Here is a 26,271-nt window from a genome sequence, read left to right on the forward strand (position 1 = left end):
TATGACCCTGGGGAAGGGTACCATGATAAGAAACAAAGGAGGGAGTGATGTAGTATCAGGCTCCAGAGACATATGTAGTTTGTATCCCCAGGTTTACATTCCGGTGTTTCCCCAAGACAGCCAGTACTGCCGATTTCTAGGATACCAGTGTCACTACTCCAAGAGTTATTCCTTTCCAAGGGCTACGACGACCCTGACCTTGCAGATGGTTCCCCAGAAAGGTAAGAATGAAGAGAAGGCAAAGGAGTTTGAACCAGAGAAGGTGAGATTAGCATGCTAGGAACAAGTGGAAGGGAGGAGGGAAACATAGGAAAAATGAACACATGAGGAGAGAAGAAGGGAAAGTGAATAGCAGGAAATGGAAATGTAGAAAGATGCAGGATACCTTTAATGACTCAAAATCTCAAGATGGCAGCGGAGACTGCTACATCTGAGAAGTAATTCCACTGCCAACTATTCAGGAGTCCCTGCCAAAGTTCCATTGTAGCTTGCACCCATGTATGTTAAGAGACAAAGTATTTTTAAATGATTTGTGAGTTTTGAAATTGGTGGTAGAGCTCAGGCTTTGAATGTGATTTGTTTGCCCATATACGGTATGGAAGTTATGGGAAGGATGCAAGTGAAATAACAACAATTAAGTACATTGAAGAGGTGTATAGTAGGAAGGAATACTACATGAAATAATCACTAACAAAGGTGTGCAAACAATTCATTTTGTAGCAAATATGAGAGAAAACGTAGAGTTTAAGGATGTAAAACACAAAACGACAACAACCTACTTCCCTCAAAGTAATGGGCTGGTTGATTCAATATATCCTAATGTAAAGGGGACCTTACAGATGGTATTCCCTTGAAGCTTAAATGTAGAAGTAACTACAATTTGTGCGAAAGTCATACAGAAGCAACGTCCGTGAGGTTAATGGCCTATTGCCCTTGGACATATGAATGAGTTCAAACCATGCCACAGCTTGAACACATGGTGGTCATAGGTGATAGCCAAAGAAATGTCACAATAAAGATCTAAGCTTAAGGATAAAAAAGAGCAATGAGAACACCGAGAGAATGTGGAAAAACTGAATCTCATCAAGGTAACGCTGAAAGGCACATACTGCTAAGATGCAGACAAGCATGGCACACCCAAGAGAGTATGAACGTGTGATGAGTCATAGAAAATGGATAAACGTGGAATGCATAAGCGAGCATTGTTTAGGCGAGTGGGATACAGTAAGCAAAATGCTGCTAGAAAAGATGATGTCAAAAATGAAAGCAGAATTGTAGTCCAACTTCGAGATGGGCAAGATGATTTGGCACTGACTTTTGCTATATACTATTACATTCCTATTGCTCCTCTTTATTTGCAGAATCGGGAATGCAATTTGATCCCGTTCATTTGTATTGTGCCACAGACCTCCCTCTAGGAAGCGTTAAGTGGGGTTGTGGATCATTCACGTCGGAGGCAGGCAAATTGCTTTTTGGTGGACAATGGTGAATTAGGTGTTTGGCGCCCTTAGACCTGCGCCCTTTGTGTTGGGCGCCTTGATTGATATTGAAGTAAAATAAAGCATAATAATCCCCCCCCAAAAAAAACTGTATGCTGCCTGTCGCTTTATTACATAAACATTAAAAAGTAGGCCTTGATAAGGCAAATAAGCTAAGAACCAACAAATATCCATTGACTTTAATAATGCTAGTTTATTATGTTTTTGTTTTATGAGTGTGGCGAGAAAAGGTCACACCTAAAATACTTTTTTTTCTACTATGGATTTGCACAATTTTGACTTGACAAAAAAATGATCACTTGTAAAATCTGTGTTAAATCATAATTTCATGCCTGATGGTAGGCACGTTAGGCGAATAGCACTTATTTTACTGTGATGGCTAGCGTACCTTGCGGTGTGCTTCGTATCAGTTGCAATTTTTTGTAAAAAAATAATTGCGAGTGTATGTAGCCAATTAAATCGCCTCCATTTAAATGCATGCATTATCATAACTGTTCTGAACCTGTTAGGGCTACATAATCTGCCATCCTCCCGTTTGGGAGCTGAATTTCAATTAAGCGTTTTTCTAGAGCAGGTTGCGCTTATTTTAGAACATCAGACATCGGTAACTGTCAAACTTGACTGCAGGTCTGAGCGAGCAGAAGGATGGATGCGGAGCTAAGCCAGTGGCTATCGGTGGGCCTGTGCTTGACAAGCTGTTTTTTCGCATTTATAGACGGCTGGTACTGGTTGCGGGTACCAACGGCTGTGCTTGCAGCGCGGCTGAAACCTGCCATGGAGGACCTGCTGGCGGTGCACACCGTGAAGGGCTGGGTGATGCCCTCGGACTTGGACTTCATGTTTCACATGAACAACGGACGCTACCTGCGCGAGGCAGACTTCGCGCGCTTCTCCTACCTGACGCGGTGCGGCATCCTCAAGGCGCTGCGCGCGCTGTGCGCCGACCTCGTCATGGCCTCGTGCGTCGCGCGCTTCCGCCGCTCCCTCCACCTCTTCGAGCCCTTCCAGCTTAGCACGCGCCTGCTCTGCTGGGACGAGCGCGCCTTCTTCATGGAGCAGCGCTTCGTCAGCCCAAAGGACGGCCGTGTGTGCGCCGTGCTGCTCAGCCGCCTGCACGTTCTGCGCTGTAGTCCGGACAAGGTTTTGCAGCACATCTTGAAGAAAGAGGTAAGGGCGGAACTCCCTTTGCAATTACAGGACACATGTTCATCCGTGACCTTTTCACTGGATGAGCAACATGACATCTTTTAGTACTTATTGTGCCTCTTTAATCGGATTCCTTAAGGGAATGGGTCACGTCCCATTGTATTATGTATCAATTAAATTATGCCTCATTGCATAACTCGTTAAGTCATACAAAAAGCATATGTCATATCATGCAGCTATTCGTTAAACTATGTGTTTGGCACATCAGACACTAAAGCAGTCACTCTAGTTTAGCAGCGCTCCCCTTCCTTCTACGTCTTTTAAAAATGCTCCACTAGGTCAGTAAAATGTTAATCGCTAATATATGCTCCGATTACAACTTCAGCAGGGTGGGGGATGCTGGCTCTTGTGGCGTGCTATTTGCATGCGTTTCAAATAAGCCTTTCTAAAGCCCATAGCTCTCGCCCATGCGAGAGCTATTGGCTTTCCAGTGTCTCTTCTACATGTTTTAGAGTGACATGGCTGTTGTGCAGGGCTAGTGCGCCTGGTCCTTAGTAAGTAAACTTACAAGGGGACGCGTATAGATCGATGAACCCTTTTGAATCGCATGGAGTATCCGAGTCATGCAGTGACCATTAAACAACAACATCAACAATCATGAAACAATTATAGTTAATCACCTTCAAAACCCATCTATTCATGAATAACCAAAACTCGGTAGAGAGTTAATAATTTTATTACCCTATTGCTTACAATTCTAAATCATCTTTTAGTTCAAACTTTATTCAGTCTGTTAATTCATTAATAAAACACCATCACTTATGAAAACTTATGCGAAAAGGTAATTCCATAAGCCACAACATTATCATTGATAATGAAGTTCAGCAATTAAGTTTGTCAGTCGATTGTCACTGTCAACGTCACCCTTCAATAGTCTACCTAACCAACATTAGCATGTGGGTCTTCATGCAAAAACAATTTGGAGAAAACATTAATTTGGAAAAATCTTCCTAAATGAGGATATTTATAATCAGCGCAGTTGGTACCTAGAAGAAAAGGCATAAACGTAGTCAGTCACATTTTCATAGCTACCTTATCCAGGATGGATCAGCAACAGATCAGTCTTCGTCTTCAGGTCATCAATTAGTCAGCTACGAATCAGGCCCACAGTATGAACCCAATATCAGCACCTCGGACAGCGTCTCCTGACGTCATCAGTTTTCTTCCCGCGACTCTCCTTAATTCTAAATTCTTAGCCACTTGTCATGACTTTTAGGGTCTCCCAGTTCATTCCCCTAATTGCTAATTGGTCAGTCAGTCAGCAGATATGACTTTAACCTATAGTTTTTGTTTACCAAATCTACTAATTGTCATATGTTCCAAGTCACAAGAAGCGGATTGGTTCTTTATGCGATGTCCTCATCATCCGGCCCTTCAGGTATCAAAATTGTTGCATATGTCTCTTCAGTCAGTGCCTCTATTGTTCAAGTCCTGGGAAAGTACATTTAGCCTGCTCTACGCATAATTGTAGCAAATTGTCTTTCTCATCTCCTGTCCGCCGGTACTGTTAGCGCATCAGAGCCCTAATAAGTAAACTTACAAGGAGTCGCAATCAGGTAGAAAAACCTTTGGACCACGTTTGGGGACTTCCCAGTACGGAAATATTCTAGAGGATGGTTTTTAACCATGCATACTAATTGAATTTCAGAGGATGGTTCTCTAAACCAGTAGCTAAAATAACATTACAAAGGATGGTTCAGTTTGGTAGGAGGCAAAGTATAGATGCAGAAAATGGAACAGAGGATGGTTCTTAATGAAAAGAACAACTCAAGGATGAGTCCGAGAATAAGTCTCTCGGCAAGAATGGCTACAAGCTAATAGCAAAATGGCATAAGTCAGCAGCGGAAAAGATAATGACAAAATGGCTACTGGACAAAAGGTATAATGGCTATATCTGATTTCTTTTTGTGCAACGCGGTTAAATTGAATCTATCAAGTTGCTTCCAAGTTCTCTATTGGCTAAATTTTGGTGCATCAATATCTCTGTCCAATAATTCACTATCAGGTTGCTAAAACTTTCGACAAGGTACAGTTCCCATGTCACGGATTGGTCCAGTTTATTGACGTCTTCAACGGTTTGGAATGTCAGGTGACAAATGTTACATTTCGGCTCCCTTCAGTGTCTTCATTGTCTTCTCCTAGCACAGTTAACCTTGCACCTGTTACGAATTACATTGTTGCAGACAAGTAGAACATCGCCTTCTCACCAGTCGGTTCTCATAAGAAAGAATTTACTACAATAGCACACACATAACTTCTGGAAAAGTACAGCCTCGCGTCCTGCAGCATGTCAAATGCATTAGAAATACAATTCAAATATGAGGCCAGGCTTCTAGGCCAAAGCTCTCACTAAGTTAGGCCTTTTATTATTAATGAAGCAAACTTTTAACATGAAACCTTAATTGTGATATACTACTACAAAATTAAAACCATATTGCATAACATTTCAACATTAATAAGTATTTTCATTAGTCTTCGTATATATTTGTAACCACTCCCCGTGGGCACATTTCAGATGCGTGCGTTATTTTTCTACGTTAAACACATTTTCTAAGCAGTTTTATCACACTGTATAAGCAACTTTTCATTAGTAAATCTTTAATAAAACACACTCTCCAACAGTACATTGCAAAAAATTCTAGCTAAGTAACTTGAAATTCGAACAGGTCAAGGTTGCATACAGCAGTTTCCAGTCCTTTGCAAGGTGTTCTGGTTTTCCATGTTCAGAGTGTGCGAGACCCAGTGGAACTAGGCCTTTAATCCAGCTAATTTAAGACTACAAATTAATGTAAAACATAGGTTATACATCTCATTATGACATATTATTAAATTTTTCTCATATTTTCATTATTGCATACAATTTCAGTCGTTTTAGTACACATGGTGATCATACCCTGAGGGCACATTTTTCAAACGTGCACATTATTTTTCTACAATTAATTTCTCTACACATTTTCTCATTAGGAATAACATATAAATCATTAATAATTTTCCTAATTAGCATATCTGCTTCAACAGCAGCATGACTAAAAATGATTAAAATAAAACCTGTGAATATTTCTTTACGTTCCTGTGTCATAGCTCTATTTAATAACTATAGCACTTTTTAATTAACTTTTAGCTATGCTGCACAGCAGCCAATCTGCTCCACAACATGGCTAAAAGACATTAGCAAAGCCTGTAGCTCTCACATAGGCAAGACCTATTTGCTTTGCCAGTGCCTATGAGTACAGACAAACAGCGCACAAGTCCTAAAATGATTTTTCATTGAGTGCAGGTCTATGCAGAAACATATCATACCAGATTTGTTAGGATCTATTACCACTGCTGTAACTAATTCAGAAGAGTTTGTTGTCTCTGTGAGAAAGTAGCCTCTTTCTAGCCTTGTTACCCCCACTTTTGGCCTGTTTGTGAGTGTATGTCAGGGTGTTTTCACTGTCTCACTGGGATCCTGCTAGCCAGGGCCCAGTGCTCATAGTGAAAACCCTATGTTTTCAGTATGTTTGTTATGTGTCACTGGGACCCTGCTAGTCAGGACCCCAGTGCTCATAAGTTTGTGGCCTATATGTATGTGTTCCCTGTGTGGTGCCTAACTGTCTCACTGAGGCTCTGCTAACCAGAACCTCAGTGGTTATGCTCTCTCATTTCTTTCCAAATTGTCACTAACAGGCTAGTGACCAATTTTACCAATTTACATTGGCTTACTGGAACACCCTTATAATTCCCTAGTATATGGTACTGAGGTACCAAGGGTATTGGGGTTCCAGGAGATCCCTATGGGCTGCAGCATTTCTTTTGCCACCCATAGGGAGCTCTGACAATTCTTCCTGCCACTGCAGCCTGAGTGAAATAACGTCCACGTTATTTCACAGCCATTTTACACTGCACTTAAGTAACTTATAAGTCACCTATATGTCTAACCTTTACCTGGTAAAGGTTAGGTGCAAAGTTACTTAGTGTGAGGGCACCCTGGCACTAGCCAAGGTGCCCCCACATTGTTCAGGGCCAATTCCCCGGACTTTGTGAGTGCGGGGACACCATTCCACGCGTGCACTACATATAGGTCACTACCTATATGTAGCTTCACAACGGTAACTCCGAATATGGCCATGTAACATGTCTATGATCATGGAATTGCCCCCTCTATGCCATCCTGGCATAGTTGGCACGATCCCATGATCCCAGTGGTCTGTAGCACAGACCCTAGTACTGCCAAACTGCCTTTCCTGGGGTTTCACTGCAGCTGCTGCCAACCCCTCAGACAGGTTTCTGCCCTCCTGGGGTCAAGCCAGGCTTGTCCCAGGATGGCAGAACAAAGGACTTCCTCTGAGAGAGGGTGTTACACCCTCTCCCTTTGGAAAATGGTGTGAAGGCAGGGGAGGAGTAGCCTCCCCCAGCCTCTGGAAATGCTTTCATGGGCACTTTTGGTGCCCATTTCTGCATAAGCCAGTCTACACAGGTTCAGGGACCCCTTAGCCCTGCTCTGGCGCGAAACTGGACAAAGGAAAGGGGAGTGACCACTCCCCTGACCTGCACCTCCCCTGGGAGGTGTCCAGAGCTCCTCCAGTGTGCTCCAGACCTCTGCCATCTTGGAAACAGAGGTGCTGCTGGCACACTGGACTGCTCTGAGTGGCCAGTGCCACCAGGTGACGTCAGAGACTCCTTCTGATAGGCTCCTTCAGGTGTTGCTAGCCTATCCTCTCTCCTAGGTAGCCAAACCCTCTTTTCTGGCTATTTAGGGTCTCTGTCTCTGGGGAAACTTCAGATAACGAATGCAAGAGCTCATCCGAGTTCCTCTGCATCTCTCTCTTCACCTTCTGCCAAGGAATCGACTGCTGACCACGCTGGAAGCTTGCAAAACTGCAACATAGTAGCTAAGACGACTACTGCAACTCTGTAACGCTGATCCTGCCGCCTTCTCGACTGTTTTCCTGGTGGTGCATGCTGTGGGGGTAGTCTGCCTCCTCTCTGCACTAGAAGCTCCGAAGAAATCTCCCGTGGGTCGACGGAATCATCCCCCTGCAACCGCAGGCACCAAAGAACTACATCACCGGTCCCTTGGGTCTCCTCTCAGCACGACAAGCGAGGTCCCTCGAATCCAGCAACTGTGTCCAAGTGGCCCCCACAGTCCAGTGACTCTTCAGTCCAAGTTTGGTGGAGGTAAGTCCTTGCCTCCCCACGCCAGACTGCATTGCTGGGAACCGCGACTTTTGCAGCTACTCCGGCCCCTGTGCACTTCCGGCGAAAATCCTTTGTGCACAGCCAAGCCTGGGTCCACGGCACTCTAACCTGCATTGCACGACTTTCTAAGTTGGTCTCCGGTGACTCCTTTGTGCAACTTCGGGTGAGCACCGTTTCACGCATCCTCGTAGTGCCTGTTTCTGGCACTTCTCCGGGTGCTACCTGCTGCTGAGAGGGCTCCTTGTCTTGCTCGACGTCCCCTCTGTCTCCTGGCGCAATTTGCGACATCCTGGTCCCTCCTGGGCCACAGCAGCGTCCAAAAACACTAACCGCACGATTTGCAGCTAGCAAGGCTTGTTGGCGGTCTTTCGGCGGGAAAACACTTCTGCACGACTCTCCACGACGTGAGAGATCCGTCCTCCAAAGGGGAAGTCTCTAGCCCTTGTCGTTCCTGCAGAAACCTTAGCTTCTCTTGTCCAGTAGAAGCTTCTTTGCACCCACAGCTGGCATTTCCTGGGCATATGCCCATCTCCGACTTGCTTGTGACTTTTGGACTTGGTCCCCTTGTTCCACAGGTACCCTCGACTGGAAATCCATCGTTGTTGCATTGCTGATTTGTCTTTCCTGCAGAATTCCCCTATCATGACTTCTATGTCCTTTGGGGAACTTTAGTGCACTTTGCACTCACTTTTCAGGGTCTTGGGGTGGGCTATTTTTCTAACCCTTACTATTTTCTAATAGTCTCAGCGACCCTCTACAAGGTCACATAGGTTTGGGGTCCATTCGTGGTTCGCATTCCACTTTTGGAGTATATGGTTTGTGTTGCCCCTATCCCTATGTGTCCTCATTGCATCCTATTGTAACTATACATTGTTTGCACTGTTTTCTAAGACTATACTGCATATTTTTGGTATTGTGTATATATATCTTGTGTATATTTCCTATCCTCTCACTGAGGGTACACTCTGAGATACTTTGGCATATTGTCATAAAAATAAAGTACCTTTATTTTTAGTATAACTGTGTATTGTGTTTTCTTATGATATCGTGCATATGACAGTAAGTGGTACTGTAGGAGCTTCACTCGTCTCCTAGTTCAGCCTAAGCTGCTCTGCTAAGCTACCATTATCTATCAGCCTATGCTGCTAGACACCCTATACCCTAATAAGGGATAACTGGGCCTGGTGCAAGGTGCAAGTACCCCTTGGTACTCACTACAAGCCAGTCCAGCCTCCTACAGTCTCTATAATACAGTTCGTACATCGATTGTCCAAATGTTCTTTTTAGCTTTCCATAATAGTCAAATGTATGGGCACACTTTATGTACTACGGGCATAGCATCATGTTTAATCTTACTTCTGTGTTCAGATCCCTTCACATATCAAATGTGAGGTTCAAAAACTATTTGTTTTTTCTTTCTAAATTTCATCAATACTCGTTACATCGCTGATGGTATACACATGGCAGGACTTCCCCAGGGGACAAAATCTCACTAGGTACCAGGAATATGGACAAAAAAGACAAAACATAGGGGTGGGGGCTGCCCACCATGGGTGAAAAGGGTGCAACAGTCTTACTGCCCCACCTCCCACACCAGGGGATGCAGATCAGAGGTCTGCCCCAGTCTCCCTCCTGGGGGAGGGAATGAAAGGGAGACCGCATAGTAGACCCGGGGATTTCAACTTGTGCCAAAACAAACAAAAAGATAGGGCTTACTCTGGAATCGAGCCATGCCCTTGCCTCAGTAGGGACAATAGTGCCTTTGAGCTGCCCCCCTCCCTGCAGGGTAGATAGGAGGTTTGTTCCAATGGGGGAGGTTGTCTTAAATCTGTCCCCAAGTGGGGCAGGGATAGACAACCAACTAGGCACCAGGGATTGGCATTTGGGGCAAAAGAAAGGGATGCAGGTGTTACACTCCGCCATTGGTCATACCCCCTCCATAAAATGGACAAACCAGTCTTTCTGCTCCACCAGGTCACACAGGAGTTTGTACGGATCCCATGACATGTTCTTACCCACAAATCTCTGTATACTTTAAACTCTGCCTAGAATCACACATTTCCTTGCATTTCTGTGATGTAAACTTCCAAAATACATAGGGATCCACAACATTCCTACTGCTCAGACTTCCATACTTGCTCTGATAAAAGCACTAGCCTTCTTGTATGAGTGGGCCTAGTGTCTGTGACACTAATTTGGAGATATCAAGATTTCATTAAAAAAAACAGACCTGAATTGGCAGGCTCAGCCCCCACGTAAGAAAACCTACCAAACCCAGACACTTCTGAAAATTCCCAGCAGATTCTAGAACTTCCATCACAGAAATGTGAGAAATATGTGAATTTTTAGCCAACATTTGAGGTGTGCAAGGGCTTCTGGGTAAGAAAACCTGGCGAGAGTTATACAAATCACCTCCCCCAGGATTCCCAATGGTATCTTGTTTTCAGCATTTTGAGCCCTTTCCTGTCAGTCGCTAGACCCACTCACACAAATGAGGTACTGTTTTTATCAGGAGACGTGGGGTAACGCTTTGTGGTAGTTAATTTGTGGCTCCCTGCAGATTGCAGAACTTTACCTCATGAAATTTGAGGTAAATGTGTGTTTTTAGCCAAAGTTAAAGGTTTTCAAGGGCTTCTGGGTTAAGACAAACCTTGGAAGACAAGTCACACCACCATGGAAATGCCCAGGAGTTTATTTTCCAGAAATGTCTAGGAATGGAAGGTGTTCTTGGGTGATGTTAGAAATGGGGTCTTTGGTTTACAGTCAGGTTTCCCCCTGTTCAAGCAAGGACCCTCACTCTAGTCAGGGTAAAAGAGAATCACCCTCAGCTAACCCCTGCTTAGCCCCTTGGTAGCTTGGCAGAGCAGTAGGCTTAACTTCAGAGTGCTAAGTGTAAAGTATTTGTACCAACACACACAGTAACTTAATGAAAACGCCACAAAATGACACAACACAGGTTTAGAAAAACAGGAAATATTTATCTAAACAAAACAAGACAAAATGACAAAAGTCCGACATGCATAAGTCAAGTTATGAATTTTTAAAGATTAAACTCAAAAATAGCGCTTAGAAACACAAAATGCTTCGAAGAGGTGTTAAAAGGGCGTCGTAACGGAGTAGTTCCCAACAATCCGGCACTAGCGGCGCCGGACGTGGAGTCGCGTAGACCCCCAGGTACAGTACTCCGGTGAAGAAATGAAAATGAGCCGATGCGCGAAGTCGGGGATTGAGGCATCTATGCGAAACGTTGAATGCGCGCACTTTGATCAGCGTCGGGCATGACGTGGTGCAGCGACTTCCACTGAGTCGCGGACTTCGGGGCTGCAGCGATGTCGGGCCTGCGAAGGTTGTCGCATTCCAGCGAAGACCACGGAGTCGGGTGCAGGTGGCGTCACCGGATTCAGCAGCGGCACCGGTCCGAAGTCGATTTCCTTGAATTTCCACCAGCTTTCCTTTCAAGGGCCTAGGGACTGGATATGGCACCATTTTTCAGAGCAGGAGTCTCTCCAGAGACTCCAGGTGTTGGCAGAGAGAAGTCTTTGCTGTCCCTGAGACTTCAAACAAAAGGTGGCAAGCTTTAAATCAAGCCCTTGTAAAGCAAGATCCAAAAATACTTACAAATGGATTTACAAAGGAGTTAGAAACGAGGGGTCGGAGTGAATAATCAAGACCGAGGTCTTATTTATTATGCTGCAGCAAAGAGGACAGATTTACAACAGGCATCCCCAGCCCGAAGTAAAGTGTGCTAACTTGGTGTATCTAACTGCAATATTTATACTCATACATCAAAGGAAAATAAGTAAATGATGATACATGTCATACAGGAATTTAAGGAGGGAATCAGTTTACACACACTGGTTCCCGTCCTTGCTCTGTTCTCGACTCCCTTCTGCAGCTGTCTGGCCTTGCACATTCTTGGAACATTTCAAAAGGATTTCATGGTTCAAAGATACAGATATCACATTCAGGCCTTCCTGACATATATTATCCTCCTTTCCCTCCCCAGAACACGACAGTCAAGGGCAGTCAGTTTATATTTACCACACAAATATAATGAGTAATGTATCCCAAATAGGGAAAGAAACCAGCTGCAAGCCCGTTGTAGAACCAGGCTTTTTACTAAACGAATATATAGTAATAAAACATGCTATATGTTGTGCGTTTAGAGAGAGGACTCAAACGAAATGTCACTTATAAGAAAAGAAACAATACAAAATAGATTTGTACACCCTTGGAGATTTCTTGGAAGGCACACAAAATCCAGTCTTTGCTCTCTTACTCTGGCAGAGGCAGCAACTGCAGGATAGCCCCACAAAGCACAGTCACAGGCAGGGCAGCTCTTCTTCCTCAGCTCCTCAGCTCTTCTCCAGGCAGAGGTTCCTCTTGTTTCCAGAAGTGTTCTAAAGTCTGTGGTTTTGGGTGCCCTACTTATACCCAATTTCTCCTTTGAAGTAGGCCTACTTCAAAGCAAAGTCTCTTGTGAATGTGAAATCCTGACTTGCCCAGGCCAGGCCCCAGATACTCACCAGGGGTTTGGAGACTGCATTGTGTGAGGGCAGGCACAGCCCTTTCAGGTGTGAGTGACCACCCCTCCCCTCCCTCCTAGCACAGATGGCTCATCAAGGTATGCAGGCTACACCCCAGCTCCCTTTGTGTCACTGTCTAGTGTGAGGTGCAACCAGACTAACTGTCAAACTGACCCAGACAGGGAATCCACAAACAGGCAGAGTCGCAGAAATGGTATAAGCAAGAAAATGCTCAATTTCTAAAAGTGGCATTTTCAAACACACAATCTTAAAATCAGCTTTACTAAAAGATGTATTTTTAAATTGTGAGATCAGAGACCCCAAACTCCATATGTCCATCCGCTCCCAAAGGGAATCTACACTTTTATCATATTTAAAGGTAGCCCCCATGTTAACCTATGAGAGGGACAGGCCTTGCAACAGTGAAAAACGAATTTAGCAATATTTCACTGTCAGGACATATAAAACACATTACTGTATGTCCTACCTTAACCATACACTGTACCCTGCCCTTGGGGCTGCCTTAGGGGTGCCTTACATGTAAGAAAAGGGAAGGTTTACACCTTGCCAAGTCGAATTTCCAGTTAAAACTGCACACACAGACACTACAATGGCACGTCTGAGACATGATTACAGAGCTACTTACGTGGGTGGCACAACCAGTGCTGCAGGCCCACTAGTAGCATTTGATTTACAGGCCTTGGCACCTCTAGTGCACTTTACTAGGGACTTACTAGTAAATCAAATATGCCAATCATGGATAAGCCAATTACATACACATTTTGTAAAGGAGCACTTGCACTTTAGCACTGGTTAGCAGTGATAAAGTGCCCAGAGTAACAAAAACAGAAAAATCAGGGTCCAGCACACATCAACAACCTGGGGAACAGAGGCAAAAAATTAAGGGAGACCACACCAAGGATGAAAAGTCTAACGCGTGGCTGCTAAGCAAGGGCACAAAATCTCCAGCTAACCAGGTAAAAAAAAAAAAGTGTGAATTTTGCTGGGTGAAATCTGATGTCTCCATGTCGGGTTTTGGGGCTTTTTGGGTCACAAGCTCTAGGCCCAGCTGTGGCTCATTGTTTTATCGGGACATGTGTAGGAACAAGGAATAGAAGAACGTTTGTTAAATAGAAATTGGATTTATATACATTTGTGGTGTCCAAATGTAAACCACTGTGCAAGAAAGAAAACATTTTACAAAATGCCCTCTGAATCACATGATATAATTGGGCAATCCCCAAATCAGAGGTGTATAACTAACCACTGTTCCTAAACTCAGTATCTTGTGCACATTTCAGAAATACACAGGTTTCCTTTAAACCCATTTTTCATACTTTATAGTTTGCCATATAAATTGCTGAATAGTCTGTACACTATGAAAAATCATTGTAAGGTGCAGCGCAGTTGCTGGCTCTGAGTATTGCAGGGTCTTGGAAAACTTACAAATCCTATATATATATTTCAGTGGTGACCAGAAAGGTCTGTCAGATGTAGTGGTGCATTGCTTTTGTGAATCCGCCATTGTGAAAAGATGTTATAGATGAAAATGTTGACACAAATGACAGCTTTTTCCTACTAGTTAATTTTTTTTCTGTCAACAGTTAGTTTATTTGTGAAAACTTTGAGAATGTTGTCTACTTTTCAGAAATGTATAGCTTTCCAAGATCACCCATGGGTTTCACACCAGTTTCCACCACAAACTGGAAGAAGTTTGGTAGTACAATGGGCCACCTCTTAGAAAAAGAGCAAAACTGTGTTTTTTGTTTTCTTTTTGTATTCAGCTCTGATTGTTTTTTAAACCTGGGAAAATGATGATTTTAGCAGAGCAAGCCTTTCGTTAATGTAATTTGTCGGAAAAAACAGACATTTTCTTGAGCAGCACTCTTATTCACATTGTTGGCCAAAAAACAAAAGTTAGCTATATTTTAGCTATTTTCTTCAGTCCCCTTCAGGGGAATCCACAAAACCCATGTACTTTTAGATTCCCCATTATGGTAGGGGGAAAAGAACGCACGTTTGTTATGGATACCTTATGTGGGGAAAAAAGTTATGGCGGTCTCTTTTATGAAAGTTGCCTCCTTTGATTGATGTTTTTCACCCTCTATTTGTGATTTCTTTTTTTTTTTTTTTTTTTTTTTTTTTTTAAAAGGCTGTTGTCTTGATATTGTTTAATTCTAATTATAGTTTCAGCTATCTTGCCACAGTTAAGAATATGATTTCTCACCCTAATCTTGTGCAGTGGTTGGAAAAGTAATTTTAGGTTAGCTCCTATTATACTTATTATCAGAGCAGTTTGGAGCGGACCGTGATCATACATCTTAGAAGGAAATTTGTTTCATGAGTCAGATACCACTAGATCTACTGGCGTAGTTACACTTTGTACATTAGTTGTACCTCATGGTTGAACTATCTTCTGTAATTCTTCTCTATATTGACACTGAGCACTGAGCGTTTCAGTTGTTCTGCCTGCATACTTTCGTGGTATACTTTTCTTGGCCAGCTCCTTTATCTACTTGGTTCACTGCTTTATTACTAACTGAAGTAGTTTGGAGATTGTGGTGTGATATCTGCTCAAATGGGAGTACTTGTCGGGAGGGGTTATGCCCTTCAGTTTGCTCTATCTATGTGTCAGTTTCAATTTGCTGATCCTACTGCTGAAATGTTAGAGTTTTTTCCGGAATATTATTTTGAGCAATCTCTACCACAGGTTGCTTTTTCCATATATCAAAAATAGGGAAGCTTTTTACAGTAGCTAGTTGGTGCCCCTCTTACTATGTTATTGATAGTTTAATCTTCTTATTTTGTTCTTTATTCAGCCTTCTCAACTTTGTCTTATTTGTCCTTGTTAAAGGTGGTGACAGAATTCTGAATCATCCATTTCAAAAGACGCTATTTTCTTTTTCTTCTGTAGGTTGTAGGATTTAGTTCCCTCATTGCCCTAGGGCGCTGTAGGAATGTGGCCATTCTGAGCAGTTTGCTAGGAAAGTTGTCTGCATTGTGACGAGAAATTATAGGTGAAAATGTTGACAAAATGACAGGTTTTTCCTACAAAGTTTTCAATATTTGTTTTATAGCAGCTGTTAGTTTCTTTGTGAAAACTATGAGGGATCTATAGAATGTTGTCTACTTTTCAGAAATGTATAGCTTTTCGAGATCATTCATGGGTTTCACACCAGTTTCCCCCTGTAGGAAGTTGGCTCTGTATGTACTATTTCAAAGTAAGAAATAGCCTGGACAGAGTCCAAGGGTTCCCCTTAGAGGTAAGATAGTGGCAAAAAGAGATAATTCTAATGCTGTATTTTGTGGTAGTGTGGTCGAGCAGTAGGCTTATCAGAGGGTAGTGTTAGGTATTTGTTGTACACACACAGGCAGTAAATGGGGAACACACACTCAGACAATTCCAGGCCAATAGGTTTTTAAATAGAAAAATATCTTTTCTTAGTTTATTTAAAGAACCACAGGTTCAAGATTTACAAACAATACTTTAAATGAAAGGTATTTCGCTTAGGAACTTTAGGAACTTTGAATTAGCAAAATAGCATATACAGTTGCCACACAAATGGCAATAAGCTATTTTAAAACTGGACACTTAGTGCAATTTTCAACAGTTCCTGGGGAAGGTAAGTGTTTGTTAGTTTTGCAGGTAAGTAAACCACCTACAGGGTTCAAAGTTGGGTCCAAGGTAGCCCACCGTTGGGGGGTTCAGAGCAACCCCAAAGTTACCACACCAGCAGCTCAGGGCCGGTCAGGTACAGAGGTCAAAGTGGTGCCCAAAACACATAGGCTACAATGGAGAAGGGGGTGCCTCGGTTACAGTCTGCCAGCAGGTAAGTACCCGCGTCTTCGGAGGGCAGACCAGGGGGGTTTTGTAGGGCACCGGGGGGGGGGCACAAATCAGCACAAAAAGTACACCCTCAGCAGCACGGGGGCGGCCGGGTGCAGTGTGCAAACAGGCGTCGGGCGTGCAATGTAGTTCAATGGGAGACCCAGGGATCTCTTCAGCTATGAAGGCAGGCAAGGAGGGGGCTCCTCGGGGTAGCCACCACCTGGGCAAGGGAGAGGGCCACCTGGGGGGGTCGCTCCTGCACTGGAGGTCGGATCCTTCAGGTCCTGGGGGCTGCGGGTGCAGTGTCCTTACCAGGCGTCGGGTTCTTAGAAGCAGGCAGTCGCGGTCAGGGGGAGCCTCTGGATTCCCTCTGCAGGCGTCGCTGTGGGGGCTCGGGGGGGATCAACTCTGCCTACTCACAGGCTCGCAGTTGCTGAGGAGTCCTCCCTGTAGTGTTGGTTCTCCACAAGTCGAGCCGGGGGCTTCTGATGGATACAACTACCTGTGGATTCCTCACCTCATGAATACTCCCATGGCGCCAGCATTCTACGGAAATCTTCTTACTAGTCTCTGCACGTCGACGAGGACGTCACTATCTCGCACGCGACGCCGTCTGACGTCATACAGGCAATAAGAGGTCCTCGACGACGTGCGGACGTCAGTTCCCTTTTTTCCGTGCATTCGAAACGGTTATCTTCGAGGGAGCAACTGTTACTCTTGCGGTTACAGTGTATATCTTGCTGCGTACTCTTTCTCTGTGGAAATAATGTCGCAGAGAAAGTCTGGATTTAAGCCTTGTCGTGAGTGTGGAGGCAAGATGTCGGTGACGGATCCTCATTCCGATTGCCTTTGGTGTTTGAGCTCCGACCACGACGTCTCGACTTGTGATTCGTGTCAGCACATGAATCCGAAGGCCATTAAAGAACGCGAGGCGAAGCTGTTTATGGCCAAGTCAAAGGAGAAGCATCACAAGAAAAAGTCTTCTCCAAGACATCGGCGTCATCGAGACTCCCGGCGCCGTAGAGAATCTCGGCGTCATTCAAGGGAGGCTCGTTCCAGGTCTCCGGATCGGCGCCGGAGGACATGGGAGGTCAGCCCCACGGTGACGCCGCATCCTTCGACGCCGTTGCTCTCTCCGACGTCTCCAACTTCGCCTGGACAGGCGTCGGTGATTGAGGTATTGGAGCCTCAGGTGTTTTCTCCGGCGCAGACGCCGAGGCCGGCGTCGGGGTCGCCTCCGAGTCAGGCACCCCAGTATCCGGCTTTTCCCACCCCTGGAGCCGATAGTTCCGCATTCTTGAATGCGATGTATGCCATCTTCCAACAGATGGCTCCGGGGGGTGCTCCGGCTGGGCCTTTGGCCTTTTCTTTGGGTGATCCTGCGCCTCTTCGGCCGGCACCCTTTATGCCCTTTCTCCCGTTTGGGAACGTGGGCTCGGCGCCAGTGTCGGCGCCGGTGGCCGCTCCGATGGCTTCGGAGGGATTGGCCCCAGGGATTTCCATCCCGTCGACGTCGAGATTTCGGCCTGTGACTCCGGTGGGTCCATCCGTTTCATCTGCTCTTCAGTCGGCGCCGAAGTTACCTGTGGCGCCGGATGCGGCGTCGGTGGCTTCGGAAGATCGGCGCCGATCTCCGACTTCGGCGGAGGTGTTGTCGACTCCGCGGATTGAGCAACGACTGCATTCAAGGAGGCGTGCTCTCCGGGTACTAGAGGAGCAGGAGTACCAACGAGCCCTAGAGGAAGGAGAGCTAGAGGACTCGGGTGATGGGCTGCGTGGACTGGAGTCGGCCAGTGGGCTGGACACTTCCCCTGAGTGGGACCTTTCGTCCCCGGGGGAATATACAGAGGAAGCTGCTTCCTTTCATACAGTGGTACGGAAGGCAGCTAGTTTTTTGGACCTGCCTTTGCCGGTGGTGGAGGCGAAACAAAACCTTTTGACAGAGGTGTTGCATCCGGCCTCAGCCGCGGCGGAGCCTCTATTACCTTTTAATGACGCTCTGCTGGATCCGGTTTTAGAGGTGTGGAAGAAGCCGGCATCTTCCCCAGCAGTTCACAGAGCCGTGGCCAGGAGGTATCGGACGGCTCCAACTGATCCTGGTTTCCTATCTAGGCACCCTACGCCGGAGAGCTTGGTTGTGCAGGCCTCCTGTTCGTCCAAATCAGCGCCTGGTTCTTTCCCGACGGTGCCTGGGGACAGAGACTCAAAAAAGCTAGAGGCGCAGTCGAAGAAGATTTTTTCGTCCTGCAGTCTGGCGTTAAAAGCCACTAATGCGACCTGTATCCTGGGGCGGTATATTCATGATCTGATGGATGACATCTCCTCTTCGTTTACAGAGCTTCCCCAGGGTCTTTTGGATCTTGTCTCTGATGCCCAGGCTGCTGCGACCCAAATTATCCAGACGGGACTGGATACCACCGACTCGGTAGCCAGAGCAATGGGCACAACTGTGGTGGAAAGGAGACAGGGCTGGCTACGTAACTCGGGCTTTTCGGCAGATGTACAGTCCACATTGTTGGATCTCCCGTTTGATGGGGACAAACTGTTTGGGGCTAAGGCTGATTCGGCCTTGGAACGTTTTAAGGAGAGCAGGGCCACGGCTAAGTCGTTGGGATTCCAAGCTCCTTCTTCCACGGCCTCTTCCAGATTCTTCAGGAGGTTTCGTGGATTTGGGCGTGGCTCTTCCTCCTCTTCCTTTCGGGGAAGATATCAGCAACCTGCCTCTTCCCACCCCTATAGATCTTTTAGGGGGAGGGGTAGGGTCCGCACCAGGGGAGCCTCTCAGCAGCACTCTGCCTCTTCCTCATCCTCTGGCGGGGTGCAGCAGGGGAAGCAGCCTTAGGCTTCCACCATTTCCCACTCACTCCTCTCCTGTAGGGGGAAGATTACAGCATTTTCTCACCAAATGGGAGACTGTTACGTCGGACACTTGGGTTCTCAGTGTTGTGGGAAAAGGCTACACCCTTCCCTTTCGGGAGTTTCCGCCCCTCATCCCGCCCCGCCCTTCGTATTGTTCACAAGAACACCTCCTGTTGCTAGAACAGGAGGTGGAAGTCCTCCTTTTAAAGGGCGCGGTGGAGTTGGTCCCGGAGCAGGAAAGGGGTCAAGGAGTTTACTCAAGGTATTTCCTGATTCCCAAGAAGGATGGTCGTTTGAGACCAATTCTGGACCTGAGGATCTTGAATTGGTTCCTCAAGCAGGAAAAGTTCAAGATGCTGACCCTAGCACAGGTGCTTTTGGCGTTGAACATGGAAGACTGGATGGTGTCTGTCGACTTGCAGGATGCTTACTTTCATATCCCGATACTCAAGTCACACAGGAAGTATCTCCGGTTTGTGGTGGGATCGCAACACTACCAGTTTGCGGTCCTTCCGTTTGGTCTTACTTCAGCACCTCGAGTCTTCACGAAGGTGATGTCGGTGGTTGCGGCAGAGCTCAGAAGGAAGGGGATAGCAGTATTCCCTTACTTGGACGATTGGTTGATCAAAGCCAAGTCCCCGGAGCTTGTGTTGCGTCATCTGCAGTCAACAACCCAGTTGTTGTTCGACCTGGGCTTTTCGGTGAACGAGCCCAAATCTCACCTGGAGCCCTCTCAGTGCCTCCTGTTCATAGGGGCAGTACTGGATACGACATTGGGTCAGGCCTTTCCTCCGCCTCAGCGGATTCAAGATATTCAGGATTTGGTTCCAATGTTTCGAAACGGAGCGGTAGTTCCAGTCCTCAAGGTCCTTCGTCTGCTCGGTCTTTTTGCCTCCTGCATTCTGTTGGTCACGCATGCTCGCTGGCACATGAGGGCTCTTCAGTGGTGCCTCCGAAGGCAGTGGTCTCAACACAGAGGGGATCTAGAGGGTACTGTCAAGATCTCCAGAGATGCTGCTGTGGATTTGAAGTGGTGGATTGCAAGCAACAATCTTTCACAAGGAAAACCGTTCCAGCAGTCGCCACCAGTGGCCACAGTCATAACGGATGCTTCCACTCTAGGGTGGGGAGCTCATCTGGGGGATCTGGAGATCAAAGGTCTTTGGTCTCCAGAGGAACAGATTTTTCACATCAATCTGTTAGAGTTACGGGCTGTACGTCTGGCTCTCAAGGCCTTCCTCCCTTCCCTTCGTGGTCAGTCGGTACAGGTCCTAACGGACAATACTACCACGATGTGGTACATAAACAAGCAGGGAGGAGTGGGGTCGTACCTTCTCTGCAGAGAAGCTCTTCGACTATGGTCCTGGGCAAAGGACCATCGGATTTGCTTGATAGCAAACCATCTGGCCGGAGTCTTGAACGTGCGTGCGGACAGTCTCAGTCGCCACTTCTCGGCAGACCACGAGTGGCGTCTCCATCCAGATCAAGTCCGTTTAATCTTCCAGAAGTGGGGGTTTCCTCGGGTAGATCTGTTCGCCACTCGAGAGAACGCGCATTGTCCGTTGTTCTGCAGCCTTCAGTATCCGATGCAGGAAGCATTGGGGGACGCGTTTCAAATGACCTGGTGCGGCCAGTTGCTTTACGCGTTTCCTCCCATACCCTTGATTCCTCGAGTATTGAGGAAGATTCGCCAAGACCGGGCTCTAGTAATCGTAATAGCTCCGGATTGGCCAAGGAGGGTGTGGTACTCCGACCTTCTCCAACTCTCAACGTGCCCGCCGCTCCGTCTCCCTTTCAGGGCAGACCTCCTCTCGCAGTCGCAGGGGCAGGTTCTACACCCCAACCTCCAGAGTCTGCACCTACATGCCTGGAGATTGAACGGGGCAACCTGAGTTCCTTCTCTCTCCCGCCTGAGGTAGTGGATGTTATATTAGCGGCCAGGCGACACTCCACTAAATCTATCTACGCTAATAGGTGGTCTAAATTTGTTGCGTGGTGTGGAGAGAGGCAGATTGATCCTTTACAAGCTCATCTATCTGACGTTTTGTCTTTTGCTCTATCTCTGGCGCAGAAAGGTTGTGCAGTGGCTACCATTAAAGGTTATTTATCGGCCTTGTCAGCCTTCATATGTCTTCCAGACCAACCATCTTTATTTAAATCCCCTATTGTTATCAGATTCTTGAAAGGTCTTCTAAATCAATATCCTCCAAAGCCATTCGTTATGCCGCAATGGGATTTGTCCTTAGTCCTGACTTTCCTTATGGGGTCCCCTTTTGAACCTATGCATTCTTGCCCCTTAAAGTATTTGTTTTTAAAAACAGTCTTCCTGATAGCTATAACATCAGCAAGGAGAGTGAGTGAGTTGCAGGCCTTATCAGTAAAACCCCCTTATACAACTTTTTATGGGGATAAGGTGGTGTTGAGGACCAAGGCTGCTTTCCTCCCGAAGGTTGTTTCACCCTTCCATTTGGCTCAGGCAATTACTTTGTCCACGTTCTATCCTCCGCCTCATCCTTCCAAAGAGGAAGAAAGACTGCACCGTCTGGATCCAAAGAGAGCGTTGAGCTTCTTTATCAATAGAACAAAGGATTTCAGGCTGGAGGATCAGCTGTTTATTGGATACGTGGGCAAGAGGAGAGGAAAGGCAGTCCACAAGAGAACACTATCCAGGTGGGTTGTTCTTTGCATTAAAATATGTTACTCTTTGGCAAAGAAGGATCCTCCTGAGGGCATTAGAGCTCATTCCACCAGAGCTAAGTCGGCCACTTCGGCCTTAGCCAGAGGTGTTCCTGTGGTCGACATCTGCAAGGCCGCAACTTGGTCGTCCCTTCACACTTTTGCAAAACATTACTGTTTAGATTCTGAGGTTAGAAGGGACGGCCATTTTGCACGGTCAGTGCTGCAGGATTTCTTGGTTTGACCATTTAGGCACCCACCGCCGGGCGTGGTACTGCTTTGGGACTCTATTCATGAGGTGAGGAATCCACAGGTAGTTGTATCCATCAGAAGAACGAGTTACTTACCTTCGGTAACGACTTTTCTGGTGGATACATTAGCTACCTGTGGATTCCTCACGGTCCCACCCGCCTCCCCGTTGCCTTTATGGTCTTGCCAAGTAATCCTTGAGTGCGCTCCTCTTGATCTTTGAGGGTGCAATAGATGTATATATATAATATATTTATATATATATATGGGTATATGTGTATATATCTTTATGTATATACTTGGTGTGTGTATATATTTTTAAAAGAAAGAGTTTTATATATATATATATATATATATATATGTACATAAAAAAGATTTACAGTTATTCATACAATGTGGTGTATTTTTACAATATAATGGATGTTGCTTTGTTCTTTCATTGCATTGCCTGGTTGTTCTCATGCACGTAAAAAATGATTGGTACTGACGTCCGCACGTCGTCGAGGACCTCTTATTGCCTGTATGACGTCAGACGGCGTCGCGTGCGAGACAGTGACGTCCTCGTCGACGTGCAGAGACTAGTAAGAAGATTTCCGTAGAATGCTGGCGCCATGGGAGTATTCATGAGGTGAGGAATCCACAGGTAGCTAATGTATCCACCAGAAAAGTCGTTACCGAAGGTAAGTAACTCGTTCGTCGGGTGTAGAGTGCAAAGTCTCACGCTTCCGGCGGGAAACGTGTGTTCTTTCAAAGTTGCTTCTTTGTTGCAAAGATGCTTCTTCCTTGGAGCAGAACCGCTGTCCTCGGGAGTTCTTGTTCCTTTTAGATGCAGGGTAGTCCTCTGAGGCTTCAGAGGTCGCTGGACCCTGTGGAACGCGTCGCTGTAGCAGTTCTTTTGAAGTGGGGAGACAGGCCGGTAGAGCTGGGGCCAAAGCAGTTGGTGTCTCCGTCTTCTCTGCAGGTTTTTCAGCTCAGCAGTCCTTCTTCGTCTTAGGTTGCAGGAATCTAGTTACCTAGGTTCTGGGAGCCCCTAAATATTAGATTTAGGGGTGTGTTTAGGTCTGGGGGGTTAGTAGCCAATGGCTACTAGCCCTGAGGGTGGCTACACCCTCTTTGTGCCTCCTCCCTGAGGCCTCCTCCCGCTCTGGGCCCCCGGCGGTGGTCTGCCTTGGACACGGGCTTGAACCCCGTGGGTGGTTTGCTTGCCTGCAGGGGCTGGCAGACTCTTGCTCCCCCCGGGAGCTGTTGAGGGTTGCAGTGGGTGTCTAGTTTTGAAGTGGCTATGTGTCATTTATGTGAAGACTGTATGTGCTGTTTTGCTAATTCAAGGTTCCTGGGGTGCCTGCCTGCGGTGCCTTTCATTTGAAGTATTACATGTAAATCCTATTGGCCTGGAGTTGTCTTTGGGTGTGTTTTCCTCATTTGTTGCCTGTGTGTCTGCGGCGGGTGCTTGGCACTGCTCCTTTGGTGGGCCTGCTGCTCGGCCGCGCTGCCACGGAGTGGAGCGTTGGTGTTGTCTCTTTTTGCCACTGTCTTGCCTATGGGGGGGCCCTTGGACTCTGTGCGTGCTGTTCCTTGCTTTGGGGTGGTGCATGCAGAGCCAACTTCCTACACAGGTAAAACACACAAGAGAAATAAACGTACATTTTATATGGCTCCCTTAGCTGACCAACTTTGTGAACAGGCTTTTCAAAATGCTTTATTTGCTGCAAAAACAAGGTTGTTTCTGCTGCTGTGACGTAACAGAAACCAATTCGGACGTTTGCTTCCATCAGTCTAATTTGTGTGTGAAATACGCAGTTTGCAAATTATCTTCATAATAGTGGGTAGGTTTAGAGCCAATATTTAAGATAAGATATATCGATATAAATTAGAATGCACCGGTCAAATTTAGCCCTACTAGTCACAGTTACCACAACTACAGACCAATCACAAATGGACCTTTCCTGGGCAAATTGATAGAAAGAGCAGCATTCGCCCAGATGTCACAATTCATTGAAGACAATTCTATACTTTCAGACTTCCAAACTGGATTCTGCCCAGGAAGAAGCACTGTATCGGCACTCATGGCAATCTGGGACGATCTTAAAAACACAGTCGACCGAAATGGAGTTGCTGCACTACTTCTCTTGGACCTCTCAGCTGCCTTTGATACAGTTGACCATGACATCCTAACTCAAAGACTCCACAAAGCCGGCATACAAGGGATTGCTCTCGACTGGATTACTTCCTAGCTTCAAAAAAGATCGAATATCATCCACTTGCCCCCCTTCTCGTCCGAACCCTACCTCACAAAAGCAGGGGTCCCCCAAGGGTCAATCATTTCACCTTTGCTTTTCAACATCTACATGATATCTTTACCAGAACTGATACAATGATTTCCATCTCACATGCTACAACTATGCAGATGACACACAAATACTACTTAAATTAGAATGCCCCAATAACATTGAAAACTCACAAATCTTCAGTTGCCTCAGAGCCGTTGATCAGTGAATGACCTGGAGCCATCTCAAACTAAATACCTCCAAAGTGGTGACTTGAAAAATTATGACCCTCTGTGCGTCTGACCTGACGATCTCGGACCACCTCCTCAATTATCCAAGGCAGTTAAAAACCTAAGTTAACTATGAATGCCCAAGTAGACAAATTAGCACGCACAAGCTTCATCACCTTGAAGACTTTACGACGCATCTTCCCCACATCTCCCCTGCCTTGAGAGCACTACACTGGTTACCCGTTGCCAGAAGATGCACTTTCAAACTGCTTTGTATCACCCACAAAGCTATACATGGAACAGGACCTCTTTTAATCAGAAAGAAAATTACCAAATACATCCAACAAAGAACCCTCCGCTCAAGATTGGCACCCTGCCTTAGAACGCCACCATACAAGAAAGGCTATAGGTGGTACATCCTTCTCCGTCCACGCAGCCAAACTATGGAATTCATTACCCCCAACTATAAGAGCCACAGATAACTTTCTTGTCTTCAGAAAACTACTCAAGAGTTGGCTCTTTCCTTCATAACCACCATATTCAAACAACTATGAACTGCATATGCCTATGTTGATAAATATTTTTTCAGATTATATGTATATTTCTATTTATTTATAGTTTCTTTAGAAAATATGTATTGCTACTATGTCATAACAATAAAATACACACACACTCTTTAAACCTGTTTGACTAAGTATTTTTTACCCATGGTTCTAATTATGTATTGTGTGTGTGTGTGTATATATATATATATATGTGTGTGTGTGTGTATATATATGTGTGTGTGTGTGTGTATATATATGTGTGTGTGTGTGTGTATATATATGTGTGTGTGTGTGTATATATATGTGTGTGTGTGTGTGTATATATATGTGTGTGTGTGCATATATATATATATATATATATATGTGTGTGTGTGTGCATATATATATGTGTGTGTGTGTGCATATATATATATATATGTGTGTGTGTGCATATATATATATATGTGTGTATGTGCATATATATATATATGTGTGTATGTGTATATATATATATATGTATATATATATATGTGTGTGTATATATGTTTCTGTGCTTGGCATGTTCGTGGATCATTGCATGGCTCCTGGGTGGGTTGTTATACTAGATATCTATGAATTCCTGCTCTCATCTTATCACACTTATCATCATATGTCAAGTCTCTATCAAACTATCCTCCATTCTCGCTCTGACTCATCCCAAATCCCTTCTACTACTTTCATCTCCTAAATAACTCTGCCTAAGCTCTTCCCTCCGCTTCCACATCTAACTCACCAAACCTCACTCTACTACTGTTACCTCCCACACAACCCTACTAAATTCTCCTGCATTTATCTCACCCTGCTACTATGCTCTCCCTAACCCTTTCACATACTCTTCCCTCCTCCATCCCCCTTTACTCATCCCAAGCCTTTGGGTTGAGTAAATGAAGGATATACTCCCAATTAACACTTCTGGATTTCTTTCCTCCTCCATTACTCCAGTAATTCTAACTAACAAACTCTCAGATCCACGGCTCAAATTAAGTCATAATAATACTAAAACTGTACTTATTATTTAACGATATTAATCCATCACTAATTCTTGTTGGGTTCCAGAGTAGCGTGCTCATCGAAAAGCGCTTTGATGCCTCGTCAGGGGTAGTAAGCGCTATATAAATATGATTACAATACAATACATCCCTAATCCTATTGGGGGAATCCTCCATCTGCAAGATGGAGGATTTCT

At 45.5% G+C, this 26,271-nt stretch overlaps 1 protein-coding gene across 2 annotated transcripts in view; it reads left to right on the forward strand.

Moving 5' to 3' along the window:
- The window catches only part of THEM6 (thioesterase superfamily member 6), a 165,032-nt gene that overhangs the window by 52,186 nt on the left and 86,575 nt on the right, over nucleotides 1-26,271 (forward strand). The window contains exon 1 of one of the 2 annotated variants that reach the window (XM_069220865.1): nucleotides 2,079-2,666. The exons of the other annotated variant lie outside the window; for it this stretch is intronic. Coding sequence (XP_069076966.1) covers nucleotides 2,145-2,666 — 522 coding nt within the window. The 5' untranslated portion in view covers nucleotides 2,079-2,144. Of the gene's footprint in view, nucleotides 1-2,078; nucleotides 2,667-26,271 lie in introns of those variants that run through there. 2 annotated transcript variants of the gene reach the window in all.

The sequence above is a fragment of the Pleurodeles waltl genome, chromosome 2_2 (assembly GCF_031143425.1).
Source record: "Pleurodeles waltl isolate 20211129_DDA chromosome 2_2, aPleWal1.hap1.20221129, whole genome shotgun sequence".
Classification (NCBI taxonomy): Eukaryota; Metazoa; Chordata; class Amphibia; order Caudata; family Salamandridae; genus Pleurodeles; species Pleurodeles waltl.